The sequence below is a fragment of the Colletotrichum fioriniae genome (assembly GCF_027942845.1).
Source record: "Colletotrichum fioriniae strain IMI 355084 chromosome Unknown scaffold_10, whole genome shotgun sequence".
Taxonomy (NCBI): Eukaryota; Fungi; Ascomycota; class Sordariomycetes; order Glomerellales; family Glomerellaceae; genus Colletotrichum; species Colletotrichum fioriniae.
In genome coordinates, this window is record NW_027076846.1 from 20,068 (window position 1) to 31,975 (window position 11,908).

The window sequence follows — 11,908 nt, forward strand, 5'->3', positions numbered from 1 at the left end:
ACGACAGCGATGTATGAGGGAGGTAACGGAGCAGCCAGTTTGTTTTGTCACATATGGAACGGCGTTCCAGGATAAGGGAAGGCGAACTTTTTCTCAAGCAAGGCTTCTAAATATGCAATACGTCTACTTCAGTGGGAGTTGCCGTGACCGAGCCGTGGATTGCTTTTCGGGAGATGGCATTGAAACATTGCGTTGTTCGTCTGCAGCCAGTGGGCGTATTCCTTCCAGTGCGGTGAAAATGGTTGACTGATTGTTTATGCCTGCGGGTCGTTCATGGTTTCTCTGGCGCACATAGTTGTGTCCAAAACATCTGACATGCAAGATAACTGATAATGAGTTGTCGGGGCGAAGGTGAGGGTCCAGGCAAGTTATTGCATCATAACAATCACACAAACCTACCACTCGCAGAATGCCATGTCGGCGGCACTGATGGCCCGAGTCAGCGAATCTGTTAGTGTAATGTTGTACAAGCACATGTGGGCCACGGGATATCTCCAAGGTAATCTACATATTCCAGGCCAGCCCAACCCAGCGAGATGGACCCTTGATGGACCCCAATCCTCGGAACAACAGGTTGTTTGTATGATTGTGCGTATGAGGTTCCATGGAGAAGGATGTCGAACGATACATGATCGATAGCTTAAGCAGGTACCCTTACACGCCCCGCTTGATCGGCAGGGTTTATATGCCAGCTGAGCTGTCACGCCAACACGTCGTGACCAGCAAAAGCAGATCCGCTCTTGATCCATATTATCGAGGTATATAGAAACCACGCAAAATCATTATAGGCCATCTTTGTTCATGGTGTAAAAAAGCTTATGATGGCTTTCTCTTGCCATAGCAACTTGCGCTTTGGGCAGCTTTCACCATAGTCTAGATTTGGGTCAGGGTACGGAGTAGCTTAGCCGCACATATTGGCTTTCGGCCGAGGGTCATCTTACACTACAGCCAGCGTGCTAGGTTCTGTTCAATACTATCTATCGGGCCTCCGAAATGGCATATGCGCATTGAGGAACGCAATGGCAATGTGTTCCTCGCGTGCGGCATGACTGGAAGCCCATGTTAAACCTGTTCGTTTATGCGTTACATGGGACGCCCAACCATGCAAATCCAGATACTATGTTCATGTTTCGCCTTTGAAAGACGTTCAAAAGATAATGCTGCGGATGCTTACCTAGCAGGATGAAGAGAACGCAATGTGATTCGGTACTTTGGCGCTGGTGATCGGCGAGAGAACCGCCGATTTTGATCTAGCATTTCCATTGGGTGGGTGTTGGAGTGAGGTCAGTTTTCCACTCCAAGATCGAGACCACACTCGTCACTGCGGACAGAGATAGATGAATAGGTAGGTAGCGAGAGACAGTGGGAAGATTCTTTGTTCGAAGGGCGCATGAGTCTAACTTAGTGCTCATATTGCTCTATCCAATTCCCTCTCTGTCCCTGCAGATACTCCAAAGCATATGCCCGTCAGTTTAGCCAAGAACTATTATCCAAACATCAGACACATCTCACAAGAACAGTCGAAACTCCCGGCGTGCCCTTTGGTTCTTGGCTGGTGGAATCCAGATTCAGATCCAGTTTCCCGTCGGACGCCACACACACACACACACACAGACACTCGCCTCGCTTCGTCTCGCCTCACCTCCCGACCTGACGCAGGTCATCACCGCCTCAAGTGAGACTTGACAACGCAGGCGGCAGTACACTACTGTGTACATCACAGCCCGAGTGGAGTTCGCGCCCCCCAGTTGGTGTTGTCCATCACTGAGGTGCTGAGGTGCACAACTTGCGCCGCCGCCGACTGTGTGGTCACACAACTCTACATTTCCCCTTCTTCAATATTAAGCGCTGTGGCTGTCAACTTACCTAGCTGCTCATCTAGCTCACCCTCCATAAGTATTTAAGGTGTTAAAAAACATTAAGACTCAGACTTTCTTAAGCTGTTGCAATACCTATATAGGGACTTGAGTGGTGAGAACAAGAGTGAGAAGCTTAGGCCAGGGTAGACCAGCAAAGATAGGCCCCATAACGGAGAGCGGAGAGCAGGTAAGCGCCGCTAAGAAGGACGGAGACCCTGTGAATCGTTCCCGCCGCTTTCGCTTTTCACCTTCCCCCCTTCCCGGTCCCCTCCAAACCAGCCAACTCTGGCCTCTGCCCCCCTGTACCCTCCCCCTCCCCTCCTAGGCTGCTGCGGAGACACTGACCAAACGAGCGAGCCAGCACCAAGCGGGCAGCATTTCGCATCGCCTTTCCACAACCTCAACTCTCTTTCTCTCTGCCGCCTACCATCATTACTCTACCTTGTTCACACAACACCAACAACCTCCCATCCCCTTCCCTTCTAGACGATATTGCAGCCTTTGCCATCACGCCCGGCAATCTTCAAACTGCGCCCTCAGCGTCTCTGCTCTGCCATCAATATCCAGCTCCCAACACGTCGTCCCGGCACTCCGAATCGCTGGGTACGTCACTCTGGTGAGTTACTGCTGCTTCTACCCTTCTGCTTTCCCCTCCACCATCATTCAGCCAGCCTACGTCACTTGTCACCCCAGGCCAGCTGAACACACAAACATCATACATCCCGCTATTGATATCTGCTTGTTCCCGTATCTTCATCAAATCCTTTTTCTTGCGGGCTGCGCGCAGCACTCTTTGGGCATCTGGTTGCGCTACGAATCTCGCAGAGCACATACCCGCAGCGCCATCTTGATATTATACGTCAGTCACATAGCAACTAGCTGGCGCACTTGGTCACCATACCGCCTGCCGCTCAGAGACCAGCGTCTCTTCCTTTCTTGGCTCTTTTCGTCTTATGCATCAATCCTCCTCAGCTCGGACCCGACCCTCTGCCTAGCCCCCGGTCGGCCTCGGACCATTCTGCCCCTCCATGGGCCCGACGACCGTTTCTTCCAACTTCTTCGCCTAATACTGACGATACCTTTATCAGACATACATCTTCGCGACATTCCTTCGTCCGACGTCCCAAACGAATCCCACGAAGACAGCTTCACTGCGACCCCATCGAATTCGATTGACCCTGCGTGCGGACCGGTACCTCTGACGTCTTTTCGAGGTTCTTTAAACTGGCAGGAAGCAAGCGTCGCAGCCTCTCCAACCAGGGGAGTGGTCTGCTGACTAGAATGTTCGGCGGCGGCTCTAACTCGGCTGCGTCCAAGGCGGAGAGCGACCCAAAAGAGGACCGCAAGTCGCCTTCGCCCGAATCTGACAAGGGCGCCTCAGCCTCCCTTAAGTCGAACGACCAGGCTGCCAGCGGCGACAAGCGAAGCGGAAACAGCAGTCCCCCCGGACGGCAGCAGGATGGCGCTGCGGATAAGAAGCGCCGTGCCAGCGGTGTTCAGAGTAAGGCCGCGGGCCTGCTGGCCCATGCCAAGAATACCCTGAACTTTTCTCAGGTCGGCCGATCCAACTCGGATGTGAGCTCGCAGACTCCTCTCCAGAAGCTGGGTAAGCAGGACCCTGCTCTCGCTGTGCCGCAAGGCCAGCACAACAACTCAGCCGGCGATTCAATTCCGGGCCCGCGTTCGACTTTCCGTGTCGGTGTCTGGGAAGATAGGAACAAAAAGTGCCGCCGCACCATGGAAGACACACATGCCTTCCTCTACAACTTTTTGCATACCCCAGCCCCTGCAATTGATGGTAAAAAGAGCGACTCCGTGTCTGAAGATAAAGATGCCTCCTCTCAAGAGATGGTTGAAACGGACAATGGATACTTTGCCATCTTTGATGGTCACGCTGGCACCTTTGCTGCCGACTGGTGTGGCAAGAAGCTTCACATCATACTGGAGGAAATAATCCGAAAGAATCCCAACGGCCCCATTCCCGAACTCCTCGACCAAACGTTTACTTCTGTCGACGCACAGTTGGAAAAGCTCCCTCTTAAGAACAGTGGATGCACAGCTGCCGTCGCCGTGCTGCGTTGGGAGGAACGGGTTCCGAGTGACCGCTCGGCAACCGGTTCTCAGGCTATTGCACCAGCTACTGCAGCAGCCACGAAGGCTGCCAAGCTGACGTCCGAAGAAACGGCAGACGACAAGGCGGCGTCAAGTGGTCCTGAGGCTACCCATGCCAAACTGAAAAGCGCAGCAAGCCGCCAGCGCGTCCTCTACACGGCTAATGTTGGCGATGCCCGTATCATACTCTGCCGCGGCGGTAAAGCGCTTCGCCTTTCGTATGACCATAAGGGCAGCGATGAAAATGAAGGAAAACGGATAGCGAACGCCGGCGGTTTGATACTCAACAACCGTGTTAATGGTGTTTTGGCCGTAACGAGAGCTCTGGGCGACACCTATATGAAGGATCTCGTCACTGGACACCCGTATACGACCGAAACCGTCATTCAGCCCGAGAGTGACGAATTTATGATTATTGCTTGCGATGGAGTAAGTGTGGTGCTATCAAAGCAGTGAAATATGGCTAATTTGTATTCTAGCTTTGGGATGTCTGTTCTGATCAAGAGGCTGTAGACCTTGTTCGCAATATTGAGGACCCGGTTGAGGCATCGAAGCTTCTCGTTGATCATGCCCTGAATCGCTTCAGTACAGACAACTTGTCCTGCATGATTGTTCGTCTCGACAAAGAAGCTTTGTTAGAGAGTCAGAATGACAAGGAGAACGCCATTGGAATTGAGCGCCCTCCGCCGAACCCAGCCAAGGTCAGCGAGTCCGAAAAGATCATCCGGGAGACTAAGCAAAAGATTGCTGAAGGAGGTGCCCCGGCCATTGGCGTTTCGGCGAGCAACAGTGGACGTGGACATGACCCCGCGTCAATTGATAATGGTGACTTCAAGCCGACAACGCTGGATGGGACCCTTGAAGAGGAGCCTGGACCGATTGATGATGGCGATTCCCCAGAGGTTGCCCCTGACACGACTCCGGCTATTCTTCCGGCCGAGGTCGAGCAAACTGACGCCGCAGCACCCAAGAAGAGTTCTTAGAATTGGTTGAAAGGAGCATACTGAATCGTGGAGTCCCGTTGCAGTGGAATTTCGGGCGTTGGCTTCGGTATCCGTGGAAGGGCATTCATGACCGAAGCATGAGGTGTTATGGCAGCTGATACACAATGCGGCATTCCAAGATGTTCGTTGGAAGAATTGACTATTGGCAAGTTGATGTTAGAGCGGGGGTGCAAGTTGGCACAAGGCAATAAGGCGGCCCATTGATGCAAAGGGGTATCTGTCGTAGGCTATATGTACACTTAGCTATCACATGGCTTTGACTCGCGATTCTTGCTTTGTCTGCTGACTGTTCGTGAAACCTATGGACTTGTACATGTGTATCCAAGTGGACGGCCCGAACTCGTGAGATTTCTCCTTGGACGGGGTCAATCAAACAAACACCTCGTTCGAGAGGCTGTGCGTGAGCCACTCCCATCCCGGGCACTAGAACAATGTTGGTAATGCGGTTAATGACAAACATGAGCAGGTAATTACAACACAACTAGACGATCAAGATAGCCGGAGCCCTGAGCCAAAGCTTCAATTGGAGCAGGACGTTCATGTTGTTAAATAGAGCACCCCTCCTCGTCGTAGTCCTGAGTTAAGTAGCTTCTCCGCGCATCAGCTTTCCGAGCCTCGAGCTACCCCGCGTAGGTAGATATGTCCCCGCCGCCCACCTCAGAGCAATGACGAGTTTGCGGATGGGGGATGATAAGATAGAGGAATTCAATCCACGCTGGAAGGTATGTATGGTTGGTATTGTTAGTGAGTGGTACCTGCGTAGAGTTTCATTCTTCCGGAGTCTTTGGCCGAAAGAGGGGTCCTTTTTCAGGTTTTGTTGATTAGGGGTTCTTGGCAGCAAATCTCAATTATATGGCATGGGCAGAAATTACGGATTTGCTAAGCAAGTGAAGGAATACAAGGCGAGGAGGATTAAATGGTTAGGTAGTGCGCGATCACGGGGTGGTGAACGGACGGAGATGACGGGGCATGAACCACGGACTTTGTGGACAGGAAAGAGCTCGGATGTGTTGGACGAATATAAAAGACAACTGGGCAAAACGTGACCTGAGTTTGCTGCGCCTCGAAGGGGGAGGGGGAAACGTGACCATGGGGACGCGAGTGTGCTTTGTTGCCAGTAGTGGTGGCGGCGGCAGGCTGGGGGAGTTTTGGAGTTTGGAGTTGGCGGGGATCTAAGGCAGCTTGAAGGTGGGCTGACGAAGAGAGTACGGGAAGTTGACGGTCAATGTCCTGCAGTGAGCAACGACGAACTGGTTGTCCGTGGTGGCATACCTAGGTTTCCGTACAGTATGTATGTAAGGTAGGTATATGGTCTTCTGCGATTGGGTTGCAGGGATTGAGGCAGAAGAAGGATTGTCGAGTAGGAAGCTGAGCCGGATGGTAAGGCGGTGGTTTGTCGTTACTTCGCTACCGGTTGGTCCGGGTCCTTGAATGGGGAAGACTGAATTTCATCACATTAATGGTACCCCAGGTTTGGGTTCCCCAGACTTTTTTTTTTGGTTCAGGTCTTGACTCTCGGCGTGGGACGTTGGGGTCATGGGATGCCACAAGTTGATTATTTTTCTCCTACTTCCGTATGGATGGAATGGAAACGCGACACGCAACAGGAATCGCCGGCGTCCCCAGGTGACCTCACCTTGGCTTTGCGGTAAACCGAAGGCACCGAGGATCGAGGGTCCATGTTTTGCTGTTCTCTCGCCTGCGTCTCTGGCGCGGTGCACCATTGTTGCGCCCGCTTTGGTGGTCCTTTTGGGTTTCCTTCTTGGAGGACCTGGAGAGGGGACACCAAGCAAAATCGGGAAGGCAGGAACTGTTGCTTTACTCCTACAGTGTAGGTTATCTTTCTTTCTTCTTTCTCTTACCTAAAGTTAATGGTTAGTTTGGGTTTATTATGTACTCGAATTAAACGGCCAAAAGTCCAAGTCATAGTCAAGACAGTCCGTCTCGTGTTCGCTGTTCAATTGAGGAGAGATGGACGGAATGCCATGAACGAATGGGGATCTCTGTTGCTAGAATTTCCCCCTTCTCATTCCTTCATCACAATTCGGTCTCGTGACATGCTAAACACTCATCTCTGATGATGGTTCCCGTGTACCGTAGTGTGTTTCTTGTTACACCAATTTTTATTTTTCTTCCAACGCCATTTCCATCCTGTATTGCACTTGCACCCAAGGTAGCAATCGCGCCAATCATAGCTGGAAGGGGAGACATACGCAACCCCCAAGCCAATCCCCGTGGTCGATAAGGAAGAGAGGCCGGCTGCCCGTTCTTTCTTTCCTTCTTGGGAGATTATTTTTCTTACCAAGACTTGCTCTGGAGCGGTTGCCTGGGTCGGGGGGCTTGTCTGACCGAAGAGGTTCGCCAAACTACAAGTCTGGAGAGAGCAAGAGCTAACAACCTGAAGTTCCTACCTAAGGTGTCCTATTACCTATTACCTCTAGCAATACCTACCCAAGTAGCATCCGTCGGAATCCAGAGCCGAGTGCGAAACAGAGCAGAAACGCACGAGTACCCATACGCCCTGTGTCTGAGGATTGTCTCTGGGATTTCCAGACGAAGGAATCGCAGCTTGACTTCCGGGCAGCTTGGTGAGAGACACAGACGCAACGTCCTTGCTCAGCGAAGAGAGGTACTTACTTACAGACGTGGGTACGTATCAGCAGTTGGTCTGTTCCACCTGCCTATGAAGTACCTACCTAGGTATTAAGGTACTTTAGTGTACGCAGTACAAAGATACGGAGTAGAGCTCCTTCTCACCTTATCCACGTCCCCCCAACCCCGCACCAGGTGGACACCAGAGGAAGGTAAGCTCCCTGCCCCAGCCCACCTCGAGGCAGGTGCCAACCAACCCCAATGGCCCCAAATGCAACTTGCAAGCCGCAGCGTTGCAAAAAAACGAAAAAAGAGGCGAGGACAAAAAAAGCACTGACCACCACCCCCAAAAGGACCACCCAGATGTCCCAGAGGTCCCAGAGGTCCCAGACTCCCAGCACCCAACGTGGACCGACAAAAACCACCCACGCCCCGCCCGTGGTGGCTGTAAACCCGTCTTTTTCCCCTCCATAAACCCGTTGCAAACCGACCTGACCGATTCTATCCATCAAAGAAACGTCGACCGAGTCGAGCCATCCATCACCCCACGATTGCAGCGAGACTGCCCCCCTTCGCCGGCCCATCATGGCCCAATACCACAACACGGCCGCATCCAACCTGAGCCCGACGACCTCCAACAATCCCTCCACTGCTACCGCGACCGCAAACGCTGCCGCCGCCGCTGCGGCCGGCCAGGCTTCCACCCCCCAGCACAAACGCGTTTACCAGGCCTGCATCCCGTGCCGTCGGAGAAAGGTCCGTTGTGATCTGGGCAGCGTCGATAATCCCCACGATCCCCCCTGCGTACGATGCCGTCGCGAGAGCAAAGAATGTTATTTCAGCGCAACAAGGAGGAAGCGCAAGGCCGAGGACGGCGAGGACCCCGAGCCTGAGGATGTCGATGACTACACAATACGCAATGGCCGTAAGCGCGTTCACGTCAGCGGCAGCCCGCCCGTCGCCATCGACAAACGCCTCTACAGCGAGGTGCCTTTGACCCCCGGAGGCTCCATGGGTAGGACCCAGCCTCTGCGCCGCCCTACCGACGGTGGCACCCCGAGCACCACGAGCCAGGCCGACAGCCGTCAGCGGAGCGACTACGTCGTTGACGATGAGCCCAACGCCCAGCTCGAGAATCGCGAGGCCCAGGACCTCATGCGACCCGGTGTCTACGGACCCCACGATGCTTTGGATCTGCTCTACAAGGCGGCTACGGATAGGTCAGTCCAGCTCAGCCATACCCAAGACGCGGCTGCTTACCAACCCCCGGCTCACAGCCCTGTGACCAACAACCACAAGCGTCACGAAAGTGTCGTTTCCATACCCGCCATGCCCCAGCAACCCGTCATCGTCACGCCCGGTGCGACCATGAAGCCCGTGGGCAATGGCAATGGACGGCCCCCGGTTCCCGTGGTCCTTGAGCCACAGCCCATTGACCCGGCTCTGACGAGACGTGATCTCTCCGGTGAGCCCGGCTATCACGACGCCATCAAAGCTTGGGGGAGGTTCAGGTTTGTCAGAGCCGGCTGGTTTTCCGCACAAGAAGCCATTGACTACATTGACTAGTAAGCTTATCTACGTTAACCAATCTTCAATAATTACAGGCTAACATTTCCTAGCTACTACGAGTACCTGTCACCACTTACACCAATCTCCCCACCAACCTTTCGCAATCCTGCATCTCACATCACCCTGCTCACGGAAGAGCCCATCCTCACCATCACACTTCTCACCATCTCCTCGAGGTATCGCAAGATTCCCGGCACAGGTGGCCAATGTCGGTCCAACGCCATTCACGAGCAGCTCTGGACATATCTCCGGGGCATGATTGAGAGGTGTCTGTGGGGCCAAGAGGCATTCGGCGGTGGACTTGCAGCCATGGCCGGCGCCTCATCTGTTCCCGACGATCAAACAAGCAGCACCGCGCCCTGGCGTGGAATGCGAAAAGGCAGTCTGCGAACTCTGGGGACCATCGAGTCACTGATGATCCTTACAGAGTGGCACCCTAGAGCCCTACATTTCCCGCCGGCTGAGGCTATTGACGAGCTCATGCTTCCGTCTTATGAAGGCAGTGATCTGATCAGCACAGACGAGCACGGCAATCAGCGGCCGTCCGCTAACATCGGCGGTAAGCGACTCGACAGTTGGCTCGAACCAGCCTGGAGAAGTGACAGGATGTGCTGGATGCTTCTCAGCACTGCCATGGGTCTTGCGTACGAGCTTGGCGTGTTTGACGATATTGATGAGCTGCTGCGCGACGGTGCCATCTCCCGCCCCGAGTACGAGGAAGAGGTGTACCGTCAACGGGCGTACCGCATCAAGCGCCTTCTGTTGATCTATCTGTCCCAGCTCGCCGGTCGTCTCGGTTGGACAAGCATGGTACCCGAGGCCTTGCGCAAGAGCGATCCGGCGGTAACCCGTCGCCGCCCAACATCCACAGAGGGCACAACACCTGGCACCAACCCGTCGTCCATGTCAAATGCCTTCAACTACATTCCGGACCTAGAGCTCGATGACCAAATCATACACTGCTGGGCTGGCATAAGCAATGCGATGCACATTGGTAACGAAAAGTTTTTCAAATCCCGCAAGCACACCACCGATATCATCCAGAGCGGGAAGTACACCGAGATGCTTAAAGACTTCCACCCGCTGCTCCAGGATTGGTGGAAAGAATTTGAACGCTTCAGGTTACCTCCTTATATCAGACACATTCTGACCATCGAGTACGAGTATGTACGCATCTACGTCAACTCACTTTCTCTGCAAGCTGTCGTTGAACGGTGTACCAATAACGCTGGTCACACAGCGCATGCGGGACACGGCACCCACGGCAATCATAACGCCGGCAGCGCGGCACAGCTGTCCCCCCAGACACAAAACTACTTTGGCAAGCTGCCTCTGGGACAGCTCGGTGGCTTCGGCGCCAGTGATCAGGAGTACATCAAAGAGGTCATCAGTGGGTGTCGCAACTTGCTTCGAACGGTTGTCGAGGGTCTCTTGCCGGGCGACTATCTCAAGCATGCCCCCGTACGGACGTACTTCCGCATCATCAGCGGTGCCATGTTCCTGCTCAAAACCTTTGCCCTTGGTGCCCCACGATCAGATGTCAAGCTCAGCATTGATTTGATGGACGAGACTGTCAAGGCACTCCGCAACTGCATCGTTGACGACGTTCACCTGGGAATTCGATTTGCAGATCTTCTCGACTCCCTGACAAGCCGGCTCCGTAACCGGTTCATTCAGGCTCCTGCTTTAGGACTCGGATCTGCGGATGGAAGGAGCCCGGATCCCCACGGGGTAACCAACGGCACCGCTGCCAACGGTCAACCGATTGGCGGCCCCGAGGGCCAATCATGGGCGAACCACGCCTCAAAGTTACGTGATGGGCTCAACGCACATGGTAAGCTTCACCTTAGTAACCATCACCTACCGTGACACCAAAACTAATAATAACACTTAGACGACCCCGCCAACATTTCCGCGACACCGTTCGACCTCAGCACTGGTACATTTCCCTATCCGTCAGGCTCGGCCTCAGTTCTGGGCCCGTCCACGCCGGCACCGGCGCCAGAGAACGGCGGAGCCACGAGCGCCACCAACAACGCACCGTCATCTACAACGGGAGGCATGGAAGGTCTCTTTGACTCGACTGACTGGAACAACCCAGGCAATGAGATGTGGTACCTGCCGCCCGGGCCGGCATTCTTCCAAAACATGGACAACACTGCTGTCGCCATGACGGCCGAGGGCGTCAACGTCGGCGGTCTCGATCTCCTCGAGTACATGGCCATGGACACTGGCTTCCCCGTTCTCGATGGCCCTTCATCGTTTCCCTGAACCAGACAGGGCGAAACGAAGTGAAGAAAGATTCAACAAAAAAGCACGCGTGCGAAAACAAGAAAGGGGGTAATTTAAAGAAGACAAAGACAAAACGGCATCCGCAAGGTGTGGCTGTCATTTATACACAAAATTGGGAGCAACGGAGTGGGGAAAACTGCAAAATGAGGAGAACGGGCGATGAAACTGCCTCGAAAGAGAGATAATGGACCGGCTAGCCAATGTAGCGATTTTGTTTTTGGATTTTTCTTTTCCCTTTTCTTTTATTTTTTATTTTTTACCAATTACACACGGCCCGGCAAAGTGGTCAAGATCACGCGGTTACGCAAGCAATACTCATGAAATTCGAAGGCAGGGCTATTGTCCATTGCATTGTACCCGGATTACCCCTTACAAAGAAATCCGTACGGCTTATGAAAAATAATGGTTCAGATATACCCTTTTTGATATTATGCCATCCCCAAGCCGGATGCTCTCATATAGTAATGCCGCTATGATTGG

General features: G+C 53.5%; 2 protein-coding genes across 2 annotated transcripts; both read left to right on the forward strand.

The window, feature by feature from the left end:
• Positions 1–3,140: 3,140 nt before the first annotated feature.
• On the forward strand, positions 3,141–4,954 carry MgPP2CL-1 (mgpp2cl-1, protein phosphatase 2C-like protein 1; the record flags this gene model as incomplete). Its single annotated transcript, XM_053193864.1, has 2 exons — positions 3,141–4,400; positions 4,451–4,954. The coding sequence occupies 2 exons, from the start codon at positions 3,141–3,143 to the stop codon at positions 4,952–4,954; spliced, it is 1,764 nt and encodes a 587-aa protein (XP_053048809.1).
• A 3,198-nt stretch (positions 4,955–8,152) lies between these two features.
• On the forward strand, positions 8,153–11,407 carry ARO80 (zinc finger transcriptional activator; the record flags this gene model as incomplete). The annotated part of the gene is made up of 3 exons (XM_053193863.2): positions 8,153–9,132; positions 9,187–10,970; positions 11,031–11,407. 3 exons carry the CDS (start codon positions 8,153–8,155, stop codon positions 11,405–11,407), a joined length of 3,141 nt encoding a protein of 1,046 aa, XP_053048808.2.
• Between the last annotated feature and the right edge of the window lie 501 nt (positions 11,408–11,908).